This window comes from Panthera pardus, unplaced genomic scaffold (assembly GCF_024362965.1).
Source record: "Panthera pardus isolate Hobbes unplaced genomic scaffold, ASM2436296v1 HiC_scaffold_1, whole genome shotgun sequence".
Classification (NCBI taxonomy): domain Eukaryota; kingdom Metazoa; phylum Chordata; class Mammalia; order Carnivora; family Felidae; genus Panthera; species Panthera pardus.
In genome coordinates, this window is record NW_026526654.1 from 76,519,869 (window position 1) to 76,546,523 (window position 26,655).

The 26,655-nt window shown below is 42.1% G+C and overlaps 1 protein-coding gene across 7 annotated transcripts in view; it reads left to right on the forward strand.

Annotated features, from left to right (window-relative positions):
• DCLK1 (doublecortin like kinase 1) overlaps window positions 1-26,655 on the forward strand; it is a 345,410-nt gene that overhangs the window by 282,110 nt on the left and 36,645 nt on the right. For all 7 annotated transcript variants that reach the window (XM_053900262.1, XM_053900264.1, XM_053900261.1 and 4 more), the window contains 6 exons: window positions 6,014-6,071; window positions 6,561-6,680; window positions 11,227-11,373; window positions 22,904-23,037; window positions 25,033-25,110; window positions 25,490-25,586. In XM_053900262.1, the coding sequence (XP_053756237.1) occupies window positions 6,014-6,071; window positions 6,561-6,680; window positions 11,227-11,373; window positions 22,904-23,037; window positions 25,033-25,110; window positions 25,490-25,586 (634 nt within the window). The remainder of the gene's footprint in view (window positions 1-6,013; window positions 6,072-6,560; window positions 6,681-11,226; window positions 11,374-22,903; window positions 23,038-25,032; window positions 25,111-25,489; window positions 25,587-26,655) is intronic.

The window sequence follows — 26,655 nt, forward strand, 5'->3', positions numbered from 1 at the left end:
GAAGTGACAACTAATAAAGTCACGACCCAGATTAAAGTGGCCTCAAACTCTAAGCCGGGTGTTCGAATTGGAATTCCTTTCTTGAGCAGATTCTTGCTTCACAGGGACCTGGTGAGCCAGAAGCATCTTCTCAGAGCTGGTGAGCAGAGTTTTGAAAAGTCAGGGGGAACCTGCCTCGTTCCTTGAGGGGGGTGGGTGTACCCCGCTGGCTTCCTGGGGACGGGCCTGGGGTGTGTGCGCTTCCTTTGCCACTTTTCTCTGCCCTGAGTGAGGCTGGGCGTCTGCGGGTCAGCGCTGTGTGAGACAACGCTCCTTCACTCTGCCCTACCACTCAGGGAGGATGCCTCAGACTGGGAGCTTTAGCCTGGCAAGATCCCCAGCTTGTTCTTCTCCGGGGCTCTGATTTAGAAGCACAGTTTCATGCTACTTTAGAGCTGGAGGTCTGCACAGGGCCTCGGACACCACAGGGGTCCTTAGTTTGGCCAGCGTCCACCGATTTGCTCCCCAGCTTTTGCAAAGGAACCTTTGCTTCCTTTGCGGCTGTTAGGGAGACGCTTCCCTGACTAAGGTGACAGAGCCCTCGTCAAGATACCCTTGTGCACTAAATCTCAAACTTTGCTCCACCCCAGCATACCAGGTGGGCTAGGGTATTCCCAGTGCTAGCAAACTGCTGTAGCAGCCACTGTTTGTAAGAGAGGGGCGTGAGGAATCGGCAGTATGGAAAACCCCTTAGTAGTTACTGCTAGGCAAACTTTTCCCCTGCCTTCCCCTCATCACCCCACTGCCACCACGCAGTGTGACCATTTATTGCATCACCACCAAATATAGAAAATTCTCCATTGCTTTCCTAGGCTTCACACCTTCACAAACAGGAACAGCCACTGTTTGCTGCGCACACACTATGCACAAAGCCCTTATCATATTTCATGTAATTGCCATGATAATCCCATCATATCGGTATTGTCTCCATTTATAGCATACAAAGAACACCTAGAGAAGTGAAATGCCCAAAATCGCTCAACGAGGAAGTACTTAGTAAGGCATGGGTCCGAGCCCAGCTCCAGAACCCACGCTTTGACCGCTCTGCTGCCTCCAAGAGTCCGTCAGGAGAATGCAGCTTATCTGATCTAAAGTCACACATGCCCTATCTGTTCCTATAGAAAGAAGTCCAAAATTAAATCAAGGAAGCCATTCTTAAGGCAATGGATGGAAGTGTGGGTGTGTTTATATACGTTTATATTTCATTTATACCTCTACTGATAGTCAATTCAACTATTTTTTAACTTTTTTTCCACTGTAGCAGAAATTCCCATTTTTAGCAGATTGCCCTTTGTATGTGGGGTATCTGCCAGAGTTCATCATCTGTTGAGTCTGGTGTGGCAGCCATGTGCTGTGTCTTCTAGCTAGCACAGGGAGCATGATGGCGTCTTAGTCCAACATTACTGGTCTTCCCACAGTAGGAATTTATCTGGGTTCCATCCAGAATTAATTTCTTTCTCTCTAGTTTGGCTTGTGTTCATTTTGCATGAGTTCACAGCTTGGGTCTCTTCGTACGAACCTTCAGAGTCTAAATACCAGATCGCTCCAAAAAGTGTTAATATTCTGCTCCTGCTGAATGAGGACATATGGCATGTGCCCTCTCTCCCTGGAGGCATCACGAAACATTCTTTTAATATTTTCCAGAGGTCCAAGAAAATAAAAGCAAGCTAAGAACGTTGTGAATGGCACACATTGCTTGCGGGTACATTCTGCCATATTTTGAAGGATGCATGAGTACTAACAAGAGCAAGTATGTCCCTCCTCTGTTAATAATATGCTGTCACAGGGAAGGTTTTCCTATAACAATGGATACAATAACAGTGTTCTGTAGGCTTTTTGTTCCATGGTCGCGAGCCAGCATATCCTTTGGTAGTAACTGCCAGGCCCGCCTAGATTTCTTTCTCCTCCCCAGCAACAGTTTCTCCAGTGGCCTCGGGAGCCCCTAGGACGTGCTAAAGGAAGTTGGTGAACTGAGACGTGTTCTATTCTGAAGCTGTTTCATAGAGCACTTGAGGCCCCAAAGAAAACTCAGAAAGCTGAAAAGCACTATAGAGAAGTCAGAGCACGAGTAGTGGGCTCTCAATGAAGTGACCTTCATCTTTGGCTTTCCTGGCTCTTCATGCACTAATCAGCATACAAGCCAAGGGTACATGTGGTGCAGTTATGACCAGTGACAGTGTCTCAGATAGGTTTTGGCCCTCCTGTCTACCTGCACTGCTTGCATTTTTAGCAATATAGGCATCAGAATTGTATTAAGATTCGAGCTGCCCATGATTCCCTCTCTCCCTGCTTCCCCTATAAACCTGAGGAAGTGAAACCAATGGCTTCAGCAGTGAGTGTAGGTGGGCTTGAACCCATCTGAACATGCCGAGGCTTCAGTGTCACAAATAATGGGTTGCATCTACCTAGAAAGTCTTCAGAATTCTCAAGAACCTCCAAAACCTTGTAACTGTAGTTTGAAGGTATTTTCTTCTGAAGTGCAATTTGGAGGATGAGTCAGAATGGAGAAGCTTAGCTATTTTTCAGCTAGCTGGCAGCGTGCTTCCTTCTTTTCTTCCCAAGGATGCTTGGCACCCAATAGCCATTGGGGCTCGCGCTCAAATTCAAAATAAAACTCTACTCCAGAGATGTGAGACTGGGCTCTCCACAATTACCCCATTAGGAGGAGGCTGAGATGGGCTTTATTATGATTATGAGGTAAACAAAGGGTGCTGTTTACGAACCCCTCTTTGTTGGGGGGTCCTAAATTCCACCACGCTCTGGAATCTCTGCACCTCACCCAACATGCTTGGAGCCCCTGCTAACTCAGGCCTACAGTGGATACATCTGGGTCTATAGAGAGAGACGAGACCTCGGTCCCTCTGCTTGAGAACATGACCCATGATCAAAGGACAGCCATGAAATTCATCAAATGCTATGGTAGGAATACCTGGGAAGCTGTTTTTCCTTTTCCACGTAATCTTTTTTAGTACCCTGGAAACCTAGCAAATCCCCCATAAGAGCCACAACAAAAAGCACATTAGTCCAAGACACCCCAACCACTAAGCATTCTGCTGCCTTGGGGAGAGTGGGGGGGAGCAGGCTGGCCTTGGGTTGACAGTCACAAAGTCTAAACAGGACAGCTTTCTCCAAACCATTGTTTTTTAGCACGAATATTAAAAATTAGACTTAGTTCAAGTTTATAAAATTTGGAAATTTCTCTCTTAGTAGTTCAGTTTCTGACCTTGGGTCAAACCTAACAGGAAGAGACCTTACAGATTCGGTTCCTGTATACGAGGAAGCAAACAAAATCTGTCCAGCTGCTGCTGCTGCTGCCTTTGCTGTGACATTCAAGGGCTCCATGATTCTGTGCAAGGTCAAGAATGTAATTTCAGAAACAAGCAAATGGCTGATAGTTTCATCAGCAATCCCTGTGTCTAGTGTCCTCGCTATAACAAACTGTAGACTCCTGTCCTTGGGGACAGGGACCAAGTTTTACTCACCTCTGTAACTACCAAAGAACCATGCGTGTTGTTTTTTTTTTTAATTTTTAATGGTTATTTATTTTTGAGAGAGAGGGAGACACAGAATCTGAAGCAGGCTCCAGGCACCGAGCTGTCAGCACAGAGCCTGATGCAGGGCTCGAACGCATCAACCGTGAGATCATGACCTGAGCCGAAGTCGGACGCCCAGCCGACTGAGCCACCCAGGCACCCCCCAAAAAACCATGCCTGTAACTCTTGCTGCGTAATTACAGGGGCACAGAGGTCCTCTGTGTTAGGGTATGCAGGAAGACAAATACTTGATTTAAGGTTTTATTTCTTGCCAAGTGTTTTCATTTACCAACTTAAAGCAAGCAGTTAAATTTTTATTCTTATGGTATACATTTAGTACTAACACCTGTTTTCAGGCTAATTTTCCAGACTCAGCTGCTTTCCTATAAACATATACTTCCAATAATTAAGGATTTTACTATGACTTTATAGTTCTGTCCTCAAGGAATCAAGAAAGAAAACTTGCAGTGTTAATTTTGGTGGGTAAATCTGAGTGTTGAGTCATATTATGTAAGGTTCTGGGTACTGAACTCATAAAGTCCCTTTTCCTTCTAAGCCCTGGGGCCACAGCAACCCAGGCTTGCTTGCATTTTCCTTTCAGCCCTAGGCTCAGTACATAACTTGATTTGCTTGGTGTCCTGGGAGCCAATAAACCCACTTGCTCCTTGGAGATTCTGTTCCTTGTCCCTCTGTAGAGAGGATTCAGCCTTCCTGGTCCTACACCAGCCCTTTGCTTTGCATCCTGAAATCTTACTCATTGCAGGGAAACAGAGGATCAAATGGCAAACACAGGGAATGAAAAAACTAAAAAGTCCCCCTCTCTTCTCACCAACACTGTCCTGTCATCCACCCCTTTATGGAGGCACAGAATGAAACGTGACCTCCATTCCAGCTCGCTGGCCCTCCCTGGGACTACTGGCTTTTATCACAGCAGTCAGCCTCATAGTCCAGATTTCTCTGTCCTCGAATGAAACGTTTTAAACCAGATAGGAAATTGCTCATGGATTCGAAGCTCACATTTGTTTTATTATAGTTTTTTTAGTGATTCGTGAAAAGCAGAATCTAGAAGCACTTCAGCTTTTAGTTTTCCTCTTGATTGAGGGTTTTCACATTTGCGAACAAACCCTTCGGAAGCCTCTAAAGAAGAGGCTACTTAAAGGGACCCGGTGATCCCTTCATAATGTGAGGAGTCCCCTTGAACATGTGTAATTTCACTTTCCTACTTATCCAGGCAGGGACCTGGAAGTATCCTGGGAGAAGTGGTTTTAGGAGATGACACCATCCATGTCATGCCCCTGAGACACACGGCTAATATCTGGCCTCTTTCATTTATCGGCAGGTCACTCTAGCTCTAAGCACATAAGTAGGAAATCCTCGTTTGATTCTCTATCCTGAAGGTTCTAAAGCCCTATTTTAAACTTTTGTTCTTAATCAGCCCCACTCCCACTGTATTTCATTTGGATCCCTAAAGTTGGCTGTCATCTCTAGGGAAAGAGCTAAGCTGTCTCGGTTTCCCACCAGAAATGAAATGGCAATGCCTGTAAAATAGTGGTTTCTTATGCTTATTAAGTATACGTCGTGTCCTTGGACAATAGAGCGGTCGGTTGTTTTTGGCACTACAGCATCTTAGAAATGCTAACACCACTTAGGAAGCTATTTAAAGGTAGCTGGGTGACTAAACCCTCCCTCCCACACCCATCATGGTGGGGAGGGCAGTGTTGGCTGGGCTGTGTGTGAAGCAGAGTCCTCAAGACCTCAAGAGTCCTGATTTTGATGCTGCCTTGTGGCTTTGGGAGATGAACTAATTGTTGCCTCTGTCTTATTTCTGTGATATGACACCGCCACGGAAGGCCCAAGAAGTCACAAGAAGCTCAGATAATGGGCATATCCCTTTCTGTACACCTTGGACACATCATCCGTGCGTTCTCCAACAGAACTTGTAGACTTGCACACTGAACCAGAGTCTAAAGAGTGTGAGCTGTGTACTGAGAGATTTCAGTAAGACTGTGAGAGCCATTCAGAAAACGGTCACGGCCACACTTCGTGGAGACAGAACCTCAAGAGAGATTGGGTAGAAGGGCAGAAACTCACGTCTGCTTTATGTCCTGACCACACCACTTCAGAGGGCAGGGCAGGGCTGGGCAACCCAGCAGGAAGAGTTACGCTTGGCAATAGCAATAATGGTGGGAACATTATTACAATCTGGTAACATTAACAGCTCAAGATGTTTCTATGCTATCATGCTGGTTGTCCGCACACTTGGTCAGCCCCTTAAGATATACATATTTCTTTGAAAAAAGGAAAAAAAGAGGTGTTTTCTTTTTATAAAGTATTTACATCTATTTGATGCAAGATCTATGGGGTAAGAAATTAATCCTTACCAAAATGACTCAATAGATTTGAGATTAAATTTATTTTTTACAAATATTTTCTCTTTGCAGGTCAACTGCTAGGGAATATGCTCTGAAAATTATCAAGAAAAGCAAATGTCGAGGCAAAGTATGTATAAGGTTTATTATTGTGAAAATACATTGTTGTGGGGGGTAGAAACACAAAGATCAGTTCCCAAAGATAAGTTCACCCTAGGGGTTTCATTTGGGTGGAATAGAATGTTATATATTTATTGGAATATAACTTTATAGATATTCTTGGGATAAAAGTTAATTGGAATGACTGTATGCTATTTCTGTCGCTTATCATTGTTTGTTTACTTGCTTCATTTACTGTTGTGATTTAAGTTTCATTCCATCCTTCTATATGCAGTTAGAGTTATCCTGATAGGTTCTAAATTTACGAGCATCATCTGAGGACCTTTAACAGCTTGTGGTGATTGTAGGCTATCCGAATATCAGGATCTAAGATACATTCATCATATTTTACCAAAATATATCTCCTTTGATCCTCAAATAGTATAGCTTTACTCATGTGAGTTAGCTCCTCATATGTTTTGACGTGTATATTGATTAAGGTAACTTTTCCCTCGAACAGGAGCACATGATCCAGAATGAGGTGTCTATTTTAAGAAGAGTGAAGCATCCCAATATTGTTCTTCTGATCGAAGAGATGGATGTGCCAACAGAACTGTATCTTGTCATGGAACTAGTAAAGGTGTGTATCTTAGAAAAAGAATAAACTTACACGAGGCACCATGCTTTTCTATATGATAGATAGCGCTCTCTCCTTTATTCCCTTCCATCAGTGTTTAGTCTCTCATTTCTATGCATTGGCATAATGGTGAAGAGTATTAATACTAGAATTTTACTGCAAGAGTTCAAGTCTCAGCCTTGACCTACAACAGCTTTCTGACCTTGGGTATACCTCTCTGCACCTCAGTTTCCTCATATGTAAAATGAGAAGAATAATAGCACCTACCAGGAGTGTTATGGTGAAAACAAGAGGGATGGCTTCTATCATGCACTTGCTAACACACAGAAAGTGTTAGATACCATTACGATCATTGTTGTTATCATTTTAGTGGAAATCGTTCACATTTTCATGAACGGCATGCAAATGTCCCAACCATTCTTATATTTAAGAAAGGCTTTAAACTTTTAGTCACCAACCTAACAGAGAAACAGCACAGTCTTAACAATCATGTGAATATTCTGCTGCCTTTCAGTAAATGTTACAGCCTTGTCCTGTCACATAAGATTACATTTGTGTTTTATTAATCATAGAATATGGAAGTGGCCATATGTTAATAACGGCTGAATCTACGTGAAAGGTGACTCATCTCTTGCCTCTACTTCCATATTTAACATTTTCAGTAACTAAACGTTTTTATAAATTTAATGTTTAGTTTGCATGGAGTGATAGTTTTCACTTTTCTATTTTGTTGCTCTAACTGAAGGTGTGACCCATTTCTACTTCACTTGTAAAATGTCGTAAACTGGTCACAGCACCCTCTGCATCAACGGTGCACACCCATCAGTGAGAGCCTTGGGCTCCAGGAACCCTGTTTGGAATCCCACACCCCAGCTGGTGGCAGGAATCAATACTGTGGAAGGTGGTGTTTCCTTGGGTAAAGATTTAAGACAAAGACAGCATGTGATAAACTAATCTGTTACTATATAGAAAAAATATTCATTCAAAGAGCCTTTAAACTTCTATTATTCAGAGTTGCTTTACTTTATTTTTTTTTTTTTAATTTTTTTTTTCAACGTTTTTTATTTATTTTTGGGACAGAGAGAGACAGAGCATGAACGGGGGAGGGGCAGAGAGAGAGGGAGACACAGAATCGGAAACAGGCTCCAGGCTCCGAGCCATCAGCCCAGAGCCTGACGCGGGGCTCGAACTCACGGACCGCGAGATCGTGACCTGGCTGAAGTCGGACGCTTAACCGACTGCGCCACCCAGGCGCCCCAGAGTTGCTTTACTTTAGAGCCGTTGGCTTTTTTTTTCTTAGTGGCTATTTATCTCTACAGGTGAAGCCTCCTTTTTCCTTCCTTATGTTAGGATTTGTTCCTTCAGAGAGGTGGGACTTATTTGTTTATAGTGATATAGGTTATTGTCACATTTGAAGCTGAGGGAGATAAAAAATGGTAAACTGTTCTTTCAACAAAGAAAGGCTGATTTCAGTTATTCAGAAGATTTTCATATTGGTGCTTTATTGCCATATAAAGTTTGGTAATTACCAATATTATAAAATATACTTTATCTAGCACCAAGGGTAATATTTTTACAGTGACTTTAATTAAAAAGAAAAAAAATTTTTTTTACATTTATTCATTTTTGAGAAACAGAGAGAGACAGTGCACAAGCGGGGGAGGGGCAGAGAGAGAGGGAGACGCAGAATCCGAAGCAGGCTCCAGGCTCTGAGCTGTCAGCATAGAGCCCCACGCGGGGCTCGAACTCACAAACCACGAGATCATGACCTGAGCCAAAGTCGGACGCTCAACCAACTAAGCCACCCAGGCGCCCCATGACTTTAGTTTTTAGAGCAATAAATTTAAATCATTCCTCTTGCCCTTGTGTGTGCTGTTAAACATTGATTATCCCCCATTTACTGGCTGATTTTTGCAGAGTTAAGACCAACTTAAACTTCAAGCTGAGAAATGAAAGAGGCAAAGGCTTAAGAGTTCGGAACACATTTTGTGGGAAAGCCTAGTGTGATTGTCATTCATTTGCTTAGTCAGGCGACAATAGCTAAGTACCACTGGGAGGTCCTCACTTAACAGACTTTTGTGAATTTCCTCTGGGGGACCAAGCTAGCCTAACAAGGCCTGAGAGTGTCTGCATAGTCCAGCATCGGGACTTCTCAATTGTACCACCAAATCATACCCTTAAATTTAGGCTGACCCCAAATTGCTGTGAGACCAGGTCTGGAAGTATCCCAGGAAGTGAAGGCCAACCCCAGGCTTGACTTGAAAGGCTCCCACAACATTTGCCCCCTGAGACATCTAGCTAGGGCTATGCCTCTCAAACCCTAAATGTCCAGTGGTATGCCAGAGTGCCTGCAGCTATAGGATAGACAAGGCTTATATTCTGGAAAACAGTAAAGTAACGGTTATTATGAGTGAAATTCCATAATTAATAAGAATAGGCCTTTAGACTTCTGCCTACAGATGTGTGCACATGGGAACTGTGTATGTGTTCCAAGGAAGACAGGCCTTGTGGGGGGAGGTGACCTTGCAGCCAGGCCCTCATTGATCAGCAGGAGTTAGAAAGACAAAGGGACTAGAAGCGACATTCCAGGGGGGCGCCTAGGTGGCTCAGTCTCTTAAACGTCCTACTCTTGATTTCAGCTCAGGTCATGATCCCAGGGTTGTGGGATGGAGCCCAAGTCGGGCTTTGAGCTGGGCGTGGAGGCTGCCTAAAATTCTTTCTCTCTGCCTCTCTCTGCCCCTCTGGCATGCATTCTCTCTCTTCCTCTTAAAAAAAAAAAAAAAAAAAAAAAAGGACACTCTAGGAAGGGGGCTCTAAGGACAGGTCTGGAATGCAGGGTGATCGGGGCATGTTTTAATGATCTGGGAAGAATATCCTGGCTGGAGCATAAAGGTGACTGATTGGTCCAGCTAGTGGCAGGAGATGAGATGAAACAGGTTGGCATGAAGCAGGGCAACTGAGCATGGAGAGCCATGGGGGAAAGGAATGCTGACTTTCTGAAGGGAGAAGAAAATGGCACCATTCCACGTGGGAAGGCAACAGTCATTTTGCCGGATGTTTTGTATGAACGTCCTGGCGAGAGGGCACGTTGTGAGGCCACATGACAGCCCCCAGGGATAGTGCAACAAAAACCTTCACCCGGAAGATGCAGTGGGTGGCCCGGGAGGCTGTGCATGTGGCACGCCTTATGGGAAGGACTGGCTGACTGCTTTGTTGAGGATGCAGAAGAAGGGGGGATACAGGATGCCCAGAGCCTACCTGGATAACTAGGACACCCGTGGAGTCATTGTGGGGTTGCTGTACTCAGCCACGCACACATCCGGCTGCAAGGGGGTGCTGTTCATGCAGACCGCAGTGAAAATCCCACCTCCTGGAGAGGCATGGAGACAACCTGTAAACCCACATCTGGCAGCCTCGCCTTTGAGAGAAACAGAAGGCTGAGAGAAAGTGTTCATGTTGACACAAATGTATGTGTTTAGTTTGGGAACTGAACGGACCGTGGGAGAAGCCCCCTGAGTTAAGGCTGTACAGGGGAGCAGAGGCCACGCCAGAGGGTGACATTCGAAAATTGTCAGCCTGCACGGGCTGTGTTTTATTTTTGCTATTTAAAAACAAAAATGCAATCCCTTACCACCTGAGGCAACAGATGAACACAGTTGGCTCCTGTGCTCGGCTGTTTGGTGCACTGTGTGCAAGAATGATGCGAACGTTGTTAGTAAATCAGACCCAAATTTCTGAAAGGGCTTCAAATAAATAGAACTAAAATTGGAGCCTACAATCATTCTGTGTCTCCAAATAACAATAAGTTAGCAAGGAACAAGGGAAACAAAAGTTCCTATGAATAATGGTCCTAGAAAACTTTCCTTGAAATTTTTCCATCCCCCTCCCTCCTCCTCTCTTTCTCTCTCATCTTTCAAATGACAGTTTCTGGTCCTTTCCTCTGCTCCTTACAAAGAAGCACGTTATTGAAAAAGAAAACACTACGCCCACTCCAAGAGAGCTAAATCTAGAGATTGAAGGGAATTGAATGTGTGTGTGTGTGTGTGTGTGTGTGTGTGTGTGTGTGTGTGTGTGTGTGAATTTCACAAGCCAGCAGAACATTTTGTTAAGGGTGTGGTCTGCACTATTACCTGTTTCTTATTTGAGGAGGTTTAGGATTATAACTTTGAACTTCTGTTGGCAGTTGGTACAAGGCACGTAGCACGTGCCACCGGGGCACCCAGGTGTGTGTCACAAGGCTGCTGCCCTGGAGACCTGGCTCCCCCTCTCCACCGGGGCCAGGGCTGTGGTAACGACTGCGTGTTGGATGGCAGGGAGTCCTTTCCCTGCTTCTTTGAGCCCTGGAAGAGATGCCACTGGCTTCCCCAGTGGGGAGAGAAATCTCCATGGAGTCCATGAGCCTTTGAGAGGAAAGTGGCAGGGAAAGCCCTGGGAGCCCAAAGACTCTGCAAGTATCATTCATGTCCCTGCTAGCGTGTCAGTTTCCTCTCCAGGCGGCCCGATCGGACCATCTGTTAATGTGCTGCTCCACCTGCCGTTCTCTTCTCAGGGAGGAGACCTCTTTGATGCCATTACTTCCACTAACAAATACACTGAGCGAGACGCCAGTGGGATGCTGTACAACCTGGCCAGCGCCATCAAATACCTGCACAGCCTGAACATTGTCCACCGGGACATCAAGCCAGAGAACCTCCTGGTAAGAGGGATTCTAACCTCAGGGGTCTTGAGTTCCAAGCACTCATGAGTGAATATCAATCTTTCTTCTTTCCTTTCCTAATTTCTTCCTTTTTTAGAAGGAAGAAACTACCTTAAGGGCTAGTTTCCAGCTGGACTTCAGTAACTAGCTAGAAACTAGCCTTTTAAGTTTATCTGTAAGGGTTAATGTACTATTAGGAGTACTTGACTAATCAATAGCAAATAAAAACCTGAGACAGGGTTGGGGGAATAGAACTCGGAAACTCCAGGGCTGTGGTTAATACCCTGGGCTAAGCCAAGATAATCGTGAGCATTTACATGTCTATTATTTATCCACGGCATTTTGATGTGAAAAGTTTTTACTTGGGGAAAGAAAAAAGGAAGCCCTTGGTCTCCCAAATTTATATTTCGATAATATGATCTAAAAGCTAAGACAGTAAATCATGAGTTTTAAAGTCACCAGCCCTTCTGCATAAAAATAATCATAACAGGGACTGATTTTTAAAATCACAGACGTCCTGACCCTCCTTTATGAACATTTGGTTTGCTTTTACATGAACTCAGCATCTCTGGGGGAAACGCCGAGAATTCTTCATGCAAGCAAGTGAGGTTCCTTTCCTAGTCCAGTTGTTCAGGGGACAGTTTTAGAAAAAATTGAGGAGACAGAGACTGGGCATCAAGGAGCTGTCTCTGGTGAATATAGGAATAACATAAATTTTACTGGCTCTCCAGGCTGGAGTTTTAATGAAATCTATTCATTGTCTACTCCCCCCCCCCCCCCAAGATATTAGTTCTTTTACTTTCATTATCTGGGCCCAAGAGTCATGTATTATATATTACTGGTAGTTTGTTCATCTCTTCAGAAATCTGGGAATTGCGGATTCTCTTTATAAAGCAGTGTTTCTCCGAGGGTGGTCCAAAGACTCCCTGCATCTGAACTACTCCCAGATGCCTGTTAAAAATGCAAATTTCTGAGCCTCCCTGTAGCCCTAGCAAATCAGAATCTGGTGACTGGTGACAGGGTACAGATCTTCATTGAAACAAGCTCCGCTCCCTCCCCACCGCCCCCACCCCACCCTCCGCCCCATGACCCGAATGAGCATTCAAGTCTAGCAGCAGATGAGCCACCCAACTCCCACCGCACAAAAAAGGCTGGGGATATCTGCTGTAATGGAGACCCACCCGTGTGCTTGCCCTGCGCTTTTCACTCATTCTCTCATTCAATCCTCTCAACAGCCATGTGGGGTAAGTTCTGTTACTGTCCCATTTCACTGGTAAGGAAACTAAGTCCCTAGAAGTTCAAAGACCTGCCTAGAGCCATTTATAACTCACATGTGGAGGAACCAAGATCTCCACCTAGCTCTGTCCTACTCCAAAGCCTAAGCTTTTAACCACTAGACCCCGTGAAGCTGCGAATTAGGGATATTTATTGTGTGCTTGCTCTGTGCCAGCGGACAGAGAGACAGGCCTTCATCGAGGTGACATTCACGTAGGCTAAATCGGCATTCAAGAAATAAATATGCAAGCAGTTAGTTAATTGCAATTATGTTTGTAAGCTTGTAGCTACTGGCTAAGGAAGGCAGCTGAGGTCAATCGACGGAGTTCTGACTTAATTGCACCTCAAATTCCACATCTCCGCAGTAGCCTGAACATTCTCTTCTGCATAGTTGCCTCCGTAAACTGCAGCAATTTTCTCTTGTCTGCATTCATTATTCCTGTGTCCTGAATTATGTAGGATGGTCTCGTGGGAACAGACTCACAACTGAGCCTTTGTTTCAAAACTTCTCTAAACCCTGAAAATTCCGTGATTGAAAATTAAAGTTTCGTTTCCCTTCCCCCCTCAGCAGTTTGCTTTTGTGTGGCATCGTTCACTTGCTTCTCACCAGAGCATTATCTATTTCTGTAAATGCCATAAATGATTACTTAGCAGCGTTCTTTCTCTAAACTTACAATTTGCAGGACACTGCGAAAGTACTGTGCTCCTTCCAGTGTTCTACTTTCTAAATTACTCAAAAAGAAAAAAAGTTCACTCCTTTTTTCCTTTCTTTTCCAATGTAAGAATATGAAATACACACATGCCATTGGAGTCATTTGCAGTCTAGGTTTAATATAGAAGCAGAAGTAATTCTGCTTCTCTAGTAGAGGAATTTCTTACTCTCAGAAAGTAGTAAAGTTTGGTGAGTTTTGCAGGGATAAATCTATTTATAGTATAAAATAGGTAGAAGAATAAAATAAGCTTAACAAAATTAGGATGACGTCACTAACTGAACTTGGGACTTCTGTTAATGTCACATTCTGTTGACCTTTTTGTGGAAATAAGAGAGAATCGTCATGGGAGGCACATTCACATACTGAGGATTTATAGTCAGATGGACCAAAGTTCAAAACCAAGTGCTTTACTCGGAATTCGACTGGCTAGTCCTATGACCTTGAACAAGTTTCTTAACTCCTTTGAGCCTCCTTTAAGGGGATTTTATGAAGATAAAGAGATAATATGGCACTATTAGCTTCCTTCATTTTTATTCCCCATTTATTTGTAGTAAAAATTAAATTACCCCTAAAAATAAAACTGTTTCACGATAAATTGTATGTTGTAAAAATCATCTTCCATCTTTTTTGACATTGCTTTTAAAATTTTACTGTTTACCCATGCATGGATTTGGCATCTCCTGCCAAAATGTAGAGCTATAGGCCATTTTTGAAAAATGCTATGACAAATTTAATGTAAAGCCTTTGAATCCATCTTTTTACTCCCAAATAAATAAACTTACCAAATAAATAAAAAGGCCTCACAACACACTTTGCATTACTGTTTTATTAAAGGGACCTCAAAAAAGCCTAAATTGTTGGACTGCTAACAAGATTTTTGCTAGTTAAGTGTTTAATGATTGTTATAAGTAGCAAAGTATTATTCTTAAATTCCTAACTCAGCTATAGATTTCACTTTATATGGTATTATACATATAGAACTTTCAAAAAATTTTTTTAAATTTTTTTTAACGTTTATTTATTTTTTTGAGACAGAGAGAGACAGAGCATGAACAGGGGAGGGTCAGAGAGAGGGAGACACAGAATCTGAAACAGGCTCCAGGCTCTGAGCGGTCAGCACAGAGCCCAACGCGGGGCTGGAACTCACGGACCGCGAGATCATGACCCGAGCCGAAGTCGGCCGCTTAACCGACTGAGCCACCCAGGCACCCCAAAATTTTTTATTTTTAATTCTTACAGAACTCTATAAAAATGTTGTAGCTTAGCCTTAAGAACCTATATTGATCTATTCAAGTCTAAGTATTTATCAAAGCCTTTTAATGAGAAAACATGATTTGATGTACAGTGACGTTTCCAGCCACATTTGGGGTGAGAACTGGGAATCGACCCAATATAAATAACCCTATAATTTTATGATTGTATCGTTACTAGGTTTTTGTTTCATTTTGCTTTGGTTTTTGATGTCACAAGTTAATCATGCCAGTGATTTTCCATGGTTCTTTTTCTTTGTCAGGCCTGGAGCTTAATGATCATATTGACGAGTGACCGGTGGAGTGAGAGGGCGGATGAGATGAAAGAATGAGTCAATGAGTGACACTTCTTCCCAGACTAGAGGACAGATCCAACATGACAGGTCCAGGCCATTCCTCATTCATTACATGGAAGATTCACATGGGCTTCAGTCTAAATGTCACTGAATGAGGAGACAAAGTGCGGTGTTTCCCCAACTGCACTTATGCGCAGAACCAGTGTGTGTGTGTGTGTGTGTGTGTGTGTGTGTGTGTGTGTGTGTGATGATAATATATAACTAAAAGGAACTTGTTGCTTTTTAAAAAACACACAAAACCGTGAAAACGCTCTTACGGAGATCAACCGCATCCAGTTTGCAGGAGTCACCACTAGATGGCAGGCTTGTACCCTTGGCAGGAAAAGTCCTCAGTAGCAGCCTGACTTCCTTCCAAGGAGCCGGGAGGATCTTTTAAAAATGTGTGTGCAGATGCCACCTCCTTAGGAAAATTAAAGTGTTTACTGGCAGAAATATAACTCGCATCACTATTTATTTATTCCAGAAATAAACTGTAATTTTCTTGAAATACAGAAGTTTATATTCAAGAAACTTTTTCCTTCTAAACTCCCCAGTACTCTCTGGAAGAAAGCACTTTCTCAGAGAATCTGCTTCTCTTGGTCAGAAATTTTCCTTTAGAAACTTTCTGTCCAGGTGTCTGTACCTGTTTCTAGCTGCCCATCAAAATGGCATGCCTAGCACATGACTCTCATTGTCACTCTATAGATTATACATAGCAGGAAGATACCCTGTTCCCTCCAAGGGATGACCAGGTATGACCAAGAGATGGGGTGTTCCAGCTTGGATTCATTTCCGGTTCAGCCAGCCCCAAGCCCAGGAGATGAATGGATTTCCTTCTGCCTTAATCCCAGAACTCTTAATCCCCAAAGAGGTCCATGGTACACAAGGCAACAAGGTACACAAGGTACACAAGCCACAGATAGAGTGCATGTAGAAGTCATAGACAAAAGTACAGTCGAGTAGATTCTGTAGTCAGTCCACTGTCATATGATCTCAAACCAGAAGTGTTGATTAATGGTCACGGGACCCAGAAGAAAGGAGACAGGGGCCTCTCAGGACTCTGTCACTAGCTGTCACCCAGTCAGCACTATTAGTGATGTGAAATGAAGATGTATTACGGCAAATGACAGAATTGAGATTCAAAAGTATCTTTGGCTCTATGAGGGTCCAAAATCAGTAAGATGAAATTTGACAAGAGAGGAACATAAATCCCAATGGACTGAGTGATCTTGGTAGAGTTGTTTTAATGATCATTACAGAAAAGCAGCAATGGAAAAACTTGGCCAGGCCACGTGAAAGGCAGTTAATTGACCGTAACTTCAGTGTGAGCCTCAGTGTGATATGATTCCTTAAAAAAGTGCCCCTAGACTCCTTTCACCGAAAGAGTGCTACATCAAGAGTCCTCTGTCTCGCCTATACCGATTACCACTCTGGTGAGGAATCTGAGCACAGCATGACAGGGGCCTGGAGTTTAGCCCACAGCAGGGACGGAGAAAGTAGAGTGTGGTGGCTCTGGTCAAATAAATGACACAGAAGATGGAAAAACTTTTCTGTGCTGTACTTGAGAGCACTGAACTCTAAAGAGAAGACATTAATTGCTGAGAGATTTGAGGTTGATATAAGAAAAAAAAAAATTCTAACAATTGCACCAGTTTGCAAATTAAACAGCCTTTACTATACGTAGCTTGTGGTCATTGAAAATGTCCAATCAGAGGGGCACCTGGGTGGTTCAGTCAGCTATGCCTCTGCCTTTGGCTCAGGTCATGATCTCACGGTTTCTTGAGTTCAAGCCCTACATCGGGCTCTCCGCTGTCATCGCACAGCCCGCTTCAGATTGTCTGCCCTTCTCTCTCTGCCCCTGCCTTGCTCCCGCCCCCTCAAAAATACATACATACATACGTACATAAAAATAAAATGTCCACGCAGACACTGAATGATTATTTTTTATAGGTGTTTAGAAAAAAAAAATCTGCTCTCTGAATTTGGATAAAAATTAAGGGAAAAATAGAAGAAAAACAACATTGTCCCCAAACATTATTTAGTACAATCATATACCAGTTATCTTACTAACACATTTGCTGAGGACCCTTTTCCAGGGACCTATGATGGCACAAGGAAGAAGAAGACAGGAACTAAAACTGTAGTGTGCTGCCGTGGTTGGCCCAGGTCTGTCTGGTGCACTACTCATCCCTTTTGTGATTAAGGACTGAAATAACATCACTCATCTCACTTAAAATGACATGGTCTTATTGGAGTAGCAAAGATTAATAATAATAGTATATAGCGTTGCCAAAGTTATTAGACTACCAATCATCTCATACATGTTGGTGCAGAGTAACTTCATAGAAGCTTTTTGAAAGGTAATTTGGTAATAAATAACTGAAACCTTCAATAGTATGTGTATTCTATGACCAAGTAATTCTAAGTCTGGAAAGGTAACCTAAAGAAAAAAAATCAGGTATGTATACATACATACAGATATTCATCCCAGTGGGCTTTAGTATGAAAAAATAGAGATACATATATATGGAAACAAGTTACCTCAGGGCACCGATTAATTAAATAATAGCATGATGAGGAGGGAGGAGGACATATGGTTAAAACCTTAGACTTGGACATACCTGAGCTGAAGTTCTGGCTCTGCCACTTACTAGCTGTGCAACATTGGAAAGTTACTTAACGTCTCTGAGACTCAGTTTTCTCATCTGCAGAATATCAGTAAGATACTTAATAGGTTGTTGTGAAGATCCAATAGGGTAATGAACATGAACTCCTCAACACAATGCCTCGTGTATCCTGTGTGCTTACTAAGTAGCGGTGGTAGTAGATGTTGGGGTTATTATCATGGTGCCTCCATACAATGGAATATCCAGTAGCCATTGGAAATCGTGATGTAGATACAGGCTTATTCACTCAGGATATATTGTCCAGTGGAAAGAGAAGGGCAGGAAAGAGAGGTAAAGAAGGGGCTGGAAGTTCATACCCCAAAATGCTATCAATGGTTATTTCTAGGTGTCAAGATCATGGGTGAGTTTAATTCCTTTCCTTCTATAATTATCTGTCTTTTCTAATTTTCCTACAGTGACATGTTGGATATTACTCGTGTGTCAAAAATGTAATACCAGTTTTTAAAATGGCAGTGACACTGAGTTCCCAGTTTTAGCAAAAGCCTAGTATGTACGATGGCCAAGAGAATCCCGAATGTGCATGTTTTGTGTGTCTCAGTGCAGCTGCATAGGACTCCTTTTGAGATAGTTTCATGATGATTTTAACGTGAGGATGAGAATCAGGTTTCCGGGAGTCTCCATTCATCCTTCTGTCTTCCCAAAAATCTCTAGATAATACCTTAAAAGCTATTTTATTTTTCGCTCTGCTATTGTTACCCCTCTTCTGACTTCTATGTGACATTCACTGTTATTATTTCATTTAACCTTTGATTTCATAAAGATTTTACATGTGGGTATAAGATAGTTTTTTTAAGAATTAATTTTTTTCCAGGAGGTTTAATTTTAAAGTATGTGGACCAGAAAGTGCATTTTAAAAAATAATCTCTTGCATTAATGTTGTTTTACTTCACTTCTCAAAGATTAAAGATTTAAATTTATTTTCCTTAGGATCGTAAAGGCCATATACCATGGCCAGAGGAAAAGCAACGTCTTTTTAAAGGGATACCATATTGGTTAAAAAGTAAATTGACTTTTTTTTTCATGGCTTTGTCAATTTCATGCCACCTTTGTCCAATTCTATTTGGTGAAATAATTTTTTAGTACCTATTGAGCTCCTCTGTGAAAATATTTCCGTGGATACTAATGATTCATTAGCCAGGATTTCAACAGGGTTATCCTTGAATTCACAGCAACATTGAGAATTATGTTTGTCCCAACACATCTGTTATGTTAGTCAGCTCTTAGTTCTCTATTATGGGAATCTCAGAAACCATTTGCCTGGGTTCAGGTTATCTGTGAATTTTCATATTATTTTATGGCCACCAGCTGCATTTTATGACTATATATTAAATCTTTTATTTTTTCAAATAACTTTTCCAAATGGTCTCAGTTTCTAATCCAAAGGAAATCAGGCCTATGCCCAAACATCTACTGTTCAGCAAGTTACAGCTACTGCAAAACCCTAAATAAAAGAAAAGAAACAAAAATAAAACTCTTCTTTAAAAAGGAAAAATCCTGTGCGAAATGCTGGTGTGCCAAAAACCTAATACCTGACCTTTCACTATATCTGTTCTTGGTAGGACGTGCCTTCAGCTTTTAATTGGAACTTTTTTCATAATTGTTGCCATTTAACACATTCAGTCTGTCAAATCATGGGATGTCTTTATAGCCATATAATAAACCCTAGAGAACAACTTCTCTGACTGTAGCCATCTGCAATGATCACAAGAGTAGCTTACAAAATACTGACAATCTTTATGGTAATAGGATACATATGGCCGCCCACAATTATGGGTAGCTGCATTCAATTAGTGTTGTACAATTACACAGTTTTATTGCTTAGTTAAAACAGTGAAAGCACTACACACTGGTAATTTGCACTAATCCCCGTCTCTTTAATAGCCCCTCAGTGTTTAAAATGTGGGGGAACATCTAGAGTATTTAAAGGGTTTGGGATGAACATTAAATTATATCTCATGTTGTGAATACTCGTTGATTGACAAGGTACTCCCACCTCACTTGTGGGTCGCGTTTTATGGAAGCTTTACAATACAGTGAAGGCCAAAGTGAGGCCAGAACCCCACTTGCCAGATCAGGCTGCCCAAGCCCGTACTTGCAGCCAGTTAACGTCCCTCGTGGAAGATGGTCAGGATGAGGAGACGTGCAGAGGAGTGAAATCACAATCGATTCAGGGAGCACTATAAGCCAAGGACTCCACGTTTTAAGTGTGAACTTGTTAGAAGCTTTTCCAACTCCTAACTTTTAATTAAAAACTCAGTTCAAAGTAAATTTATAGCTGCCGTTTGGGAAAATACTTTCTGGGGGATGGTTTTGCGAGTGGTGGGTGTGCGTGTGCGTGAGGGTGTGTGTGTGTTTGAAACAGATGTATTTAGCCATCTGCGATTTGAACAGAGTTTTAATTACATTTTTCAATGGCCTCACTCATGCCCCTCTGTATCTGGCTCCGTAAGACATAAATAAGGGTGAGCCCAGCTCAGGGTGCAGCAGACGCTAAGGGTGAACCCCAGTTGTGAGGTGGCTGTGTGGGGACTCAGGAAAGGTGCTCTCCCATTGGAGGGGAGGAAACGCTGGAATATATTCTTCTGTATCCTTCTCCCAAAGTGTTGACAGAGAAAAACCCAAAGCAACCTTGCTTCCTGCCCTGCCTGACAGTAAGTGAAACACAATTCCAAACGAAAAGCCTGGACATTTATTCACCTGCAAAAACATTTTGCCGAAGCATTTCTAATGTAGTTGTGTCTAGAAATGTTTTCAGTTACATGGATTAGGCCTTTGTCTCTCAGTTCTTATTGTCTATCATAAGCATCACGTTAACTACTTTATGTTCACGAAATTCTGTTTTTTCAAAGCAGAGGAAGGGGCCACCGTGGAAGTGATAAAGATAAAAAGAGCATTAAAATGATAGATTCTGTGTTCTATTTAAAAGGTGTTGGTTTTATTTTTGAAGAATTACTGCTTTCACATAATCCTAAATTTTAGGTACAATTTTTTTTTAGTGCTTGTTTTCCCTTAGTTGTTGAAACTTTGAACTTTATTGTTTGGCTACGTTAAATATAACTATCACATGGCTATGTATGAGATGGAAATCCTGTCAAAATGTAGATACTCAAAAATAAAACCTTTGCTACATGTAAGAGAATTACATAGTCACAGTCAGAACCAAAATATAACTTATGACTGGATCTGCCAACATCTGCTTTCGTCCAACTTTTGAATAAAGTTAGGTGAGTATAGATAGTACGTTTAGAGGAAAGCCACAAAATTCCTGTACAAATGGAGTTGCGTAAATTGAAACCTGCGTCTGCACAACCTCACAAAACACGCCCCGTGGATGTTCGGACTAACAGAACCTCAAAGCGAGAGATTATTTCGCATTTTAGGAAGGTTATTACTAAGAAAACGGAAGTAAGGAAGTAAACAATCCTGCTTTGTCTGGGAAGTAAACTAGACGATCTTCTAGATATATTTCCATCTCAGGTTTCTGCTCATGAAAAACATTTGGATGGCCAGAAGGGCTTATGCACTAAAACTATGATTTAGGGATTTCTTTTGCTGGAAAACATTTAGGCTGGGTATGATATTATGTTTTGTGGCTCTAATGCCTCAGAGCCCCTAACTTGCTCCTGCTGATGGGCTAGAGAGCTGCGTTGTTAAAGGAGTGAGGACAGTGTCTATCCCAGATGACAACTGGGCAAAGTTACATCTGTGAGGGCCATGCAACTGTCTTTGCCCTAACGACCTAAGTGCAGGAGACCCCACAAGTCTCTGGACACCTGCCCGCAGGCCCAGTCTAGATGGAGGTGAAGCCCTTAAGGAGAAGACTCCATGCTCTGTGTGGAGAAAACATAAAAGGATATTTTCTGCCCAGAAAAGACACAGTCACTCCAAAAGGGAGGATCAGACTCCCCGCCTCTGCCAAAACAGTTAGATCCAAATGATCGATGCTGATACCACAGCTTAGCCAGCCAAACATCTGCACTTTATGCGGCAGTGAAATGAGAAGTTAATGTACTTTTGCCAAGGAAAGGGAGACGCGGTGTGCGAACGGTAGTGGAGCTCCTGATGTGTGGAGAGATGTCTTACTGCGCAAGAGGTCAGACCGCCGTAGCAAGTACAGATGATCACAAGGCGGCAACAGAAGAACATTCAGGCTTCAACTTGCTGGGGGAGGAATTATTCTGATGTGCATGGAAAACTTCACCATTTCCTTAAGGCATCTCCTGGTGACTGCCTTTGCTGGGAATAGGAGCTTTTTAGTGTGGTTTTCTTTATCTTATTGATTCCAATGGAGGGCACTGAATTAGAATTCTGAATGCCCTTTGATCTTTTCTTTGAAATAGTAGAAGTTGTTTGGAATACTTTTTAGAGCAGACCCATTTGGTTTGATCACGGGCTGGAATTAAAGCAGTATAAATACTTGCCTATAGTCACATGCATCCTTTTCTTGATTTGTTGGGTGAAAGACTAGAGACTTTTACTGCCTTAATAAGGAAACCTGGGCAGAATGCTGACTCTGCACCTGATAAATCTTTCCAAATTGCCACAGGTGAAATGAAATGTTAATATCCCTTTCAATTATTAATAAAAAAATGTAAATAGATTTTGTTGGAAATGTGGGCCACTGAAAATGAAGTATTTTAATATTTGTGTAGATTTTTTTGTTCAGTTACTAAAGAACTGTATTTTTAAGGCCTCTTATATATTAAAATGGAGAGGTAATTATTTTCATAAGTTGGAGATACTGCACTGGAGACTATATTTCATTGTGTTACACAAATCAATTTTAATTGTGGAAAACATTAAATACAGAGGAGCAAAAAAACAAGAAATCTGCCTTAATCCTACCACCCAGAGACAGACACACGAACACTGTGTTCTTTCTGACATTTTTCTTTCTACGTCTTCTTTTCTTTAATACGCATTTTATGCAGACCAGTCTGAAATCTGCCCCTTTTTCCCAAAAATAATGTATTTCAATAAATATAAACCCACATCGCCATGTTAATGCTCATGTAGCACGCCATTGCATGAACTACCGCAATTTATTATTGAATTTCCATTTGCTGGCTGTTTGCCATGCTTCCAGTTCTGCTGTCATCTAAAAAAAGATAGTCTCATATGTATATCCTTGCAGAATTGCCTCATTTTTTTTTTTTACTTTATGATATTTATCATAAATGAAAGTTAAACCACAGCGCCCCTCATTTCTTCAAGAAAGAGCTTTTGAGCTCTTCGTTTTAAGGCAGTTTCACTCTTTGCTTTTCCTGTAGGTGTACGAACACCAAGATGGCAGCAAATCGCTGAAGCTGGGTGACTTTGGACTGGCCACCATTGTAGACGGCCCCCTGTACACAGTCTGTGGCACCCCGACATATGTGGCTCCAGAAATCATCGCAGAGACTGGGTAAATGCTTTCCGTGTGTTTACTGAAGTGCTGTGCTTGTCAAAGAACTAGTCTGCTTCAAGAATAGGAGAATGTACTGCTCTGTGCCATCCGGACAGAATTAGCTATCAGATTTCTTTCACTCTTTTTTTTTTTAAACTTGAAAGTGGGAGCCATTTTCTCTGTTTCCCCAATCAAGTTGCCAATTACTGCAATCTTGTTCAAGGCTTCCATTTGGCCTTTGTTAAAGGTAGAACAGCAGTTATTAACCTCAGAGTAAAAAATGTTCGGACTAACAGGGAAACATATAGCGATGGTAATTAACTTGCTTTTGGATAAAAGAAACAGACACTGCTGTGTGTGGTGATTACAGTCTCCTGTGGTTATTTCTCTCAGCTGTCCTCATTCTCCCGTCCCAGTCTCATTTTGGCTCTCTTGGCGGTCCATTGATTATCTGTGCAGTACAAACACCCTTAGGCATCAGAGGGCCACTGGGAATTTTCTGGTTTCTGTGTGCAGCCGTATCAGATGAATGAAAACCTCTAGAATGGGGGCGGGGCGGGGGTGGGGGAGAAGGCGGGTGGCCTGACACTTAGTAAGGACCTACTGCACGCCAGGTCCTAAGCTCCTTTACTTCTAACTCTTACAGTAGATGGTATGATTCCCATTGTGCATATGAATAATCTTACTCTGAAGGTTGAATATCACATAAGCTCATGACTAGATCGTAGTTCAGTCAGCATCTGAACTCAGGTCTGTGTGAATAAAGGGCTCTTTCCAAAAAGAGCCTAGTTCTTACCAAGGATCATGGGCGACGTTCTGAAGTACTACCCTTACACAGAAGGATTGGGAAAGGGTGGTGCAGCAAGGAGAGATGGCCCTACTTTTCCCCCCAATTAGTGGCACCAACCCACCCCCAAGGGTCTAGGTTGTATGCTCCACTATGACCCATTTGAGATAGTTTTTCTGCTTAACCATAGACCAGAAAGGTAGAAATGCAGAATAGATGAGAAGGGAATGCCAATCGGGAAATCCCAAGGGTGAGATGTAGGGTAATGAGAACTTTTTTGTCAAATTTGAGTGAGTTGGGAGCCCACATCTGTAACCTTGCCTGACCTCCCTCAGAGGGTGTTGCCCGAGGCGTATCTACAGTTTCTACTGTGAGTATTCTGACAGCCTGCCAGGAGGGAGGGGTCTGGGGTAGAAAGAGAATTGCGATGGGCTCTTGAAGATCCTGGTTGGAACCCAGCTCTGCCACAGATTGTGTGATCTTGAGGAAGACTATTTACCTCACTGAACCTCAGTTTTCCCCTCTATAATATAGGCAACAATACTTATCCTTGGGAATGTAAAGAGCTGTTAGAAAAACAGCATATAAGATAATATATGTCGGTGCTTTATAAATTGGAAATGTCCTGGGGCTCCTAGATGGCTCAGTCCGTTAAGCGTCCGACTTTGACTCAGGTCATGATCTCACAGTTTGTGGGTTCGAGCCCCACGTCGGGCTCTGTGCTGACAGCTCAGAGCCTGGAGCCTGCTTTGGATTCTTCATGTCCCCCTCTCTGACCCTCCTCTGCTTGCACTTGCTCTCTCTCTCTCTCTCAAATAAATATTAAAAAAATAAAAAAATAAATTGGCAATGTCCTATATGTAATTGTTATTTCTAAAATCAGGGAGTTGTATAGTTTCAAGGGTCCCACCTTATCTTAAAACTGATATGGCTATAATAAACCTTTTTGATGAAACCCCTCACTTACTGATATTTGGATATGATCATAAGCATGCTTTTACTTTGATCTTTATTCATGTGTCTTAGTCTCTCTCTCTCTCTCTCTTTTATTATTCTTTCCTTGAATTCTGATTAGCCGGTGGGTTTTAGTTTATTGTTTGTTGTTGGGCTTTTTATTTTTGTTTAGTTTGGTTTTTGGTTTAGAATAGAAGAGTCATCTATTTTGCTATGCCCCATAATTTGTCCTGGCCTGACTTTGCTAACTCTAACCTCACTTACTTTTCCAGATATGGCCTCAAGGTGGACATCTGGGCAGCTGGTGTAATCACTTACATCCTGCTGTGTGGTTTCCCTCCGTTCCGTGGGTATGGGCAGTAATCTTTTATTCCTCACCAACAAAGCATTGCTCTATTCTCTGAGTGATCCATTCCGCCTTCTTGCACAAAAGAGCCTGAAGCAGGAAAAGAACATAATAAGAACTTCGCTTGCAGTGCCTGTTATTTTTTTCTACGTTGTACATGCTAATTTACATGCCTTCCATAAATCTTCCTCATATAATTTAAAAACTCATTCTTTCTTAATTTACCAAAACAGTTCCATATTGACATTTTAAATTGCTTAAAAACACACATTTTACACATTAATGGGGAAAGGAAAGGCTCTAATGTATAAGAATGAAGAAACATACTCTGAGTTGACATTTTAGTGCTGTTTTTCCCTTGTTGTCGTTGTTCATCTAAACAGAAGTGGTGATGACCAGGAGGTGCTTTTTGATCAGATTTTGATGGGGCAAGTGGACTTTCCTTCTCCGTACTGGGATAACGTTTCTGATTCTGCCAAGGTAGGTTTCCAGTGCCGCCTTCTTCCTTATAGCCTGTGCGCCTTAATGGAATTACTGATTTTGACTCGTCTTATGCAGGGAGACTTAATGATATTGTTAATATGATTTCTGTCTATTTTGGTTATAATTACTAGGTTGTCCAAGAGTTCACAGTCGTCAAGTCCTCTGTTCATAGCCATCCCGACTTATCAAGTGCCTCTGTTTCCCTGGCTTCATTGCTCCTTGTTGCCACTCTGGTTACATTGCTACAGGCTCTTGCTACCCCTACCTGCACCAGGCCACCTTAGATTGCCACACAGCTTATTGCTTTACCTTTTTCAGACCTAATTTCGTCTTCTCAGTGAAACTTTCCCAGACCACCCCACTTTCAGTTACAGCTCTTTAACCAACCTGGCTCACCTTATCTCCCTCATCTGCTTTATTTTTCTGTGTAGTACTTACACCCACATGTCCATCTGGTATACCATGTAACTAGCCTCATACCTTTCTAGACAGGTAGATTTAGATAGGTGGATACATTCTACTTCTGTAATTTATTTTCTGATTCTCCTACTGGAACACAACGTTCCCAAGACAAGGATTTGTGTCTATTTTGTTTATTGCTGTAACATCAGTGTCTACGTAGTGACCAGTACATAACTGGTGCTTAACATGTATTAAATGAATGAATAAATAAAGGAATGAGTGAATGAAGCAACTAGTTAATCAATGAAAGTGAAGGAAGCTCAAACATTGAAATGATCCACACAGATATCAGGAGGAAACTACAATCTAACCTGGATCTTGAAAGACAGCCAGGATATAAAGGCAGAGGGAAACAAGGCATGCCGTTTTTGTCCCATTAAACTAAGAAGAGATCAGTATCTAAGAAAACTGTAAAACTCTTACATGGAGACGATAGTAGAACTTGAGATAAAAAAGAAAACTTTTTAACTGATTCCTTAAACTTACGTCTCCAAGCATTGACTTAAATTTATGAAAAAATTCTTGTTGAGAAATAATTGACTTTTGATTATTTGGTGTATATGCCTTTCCTTTCGCTGTGTCCTGAGTGAGTTCAGTTGAAAAC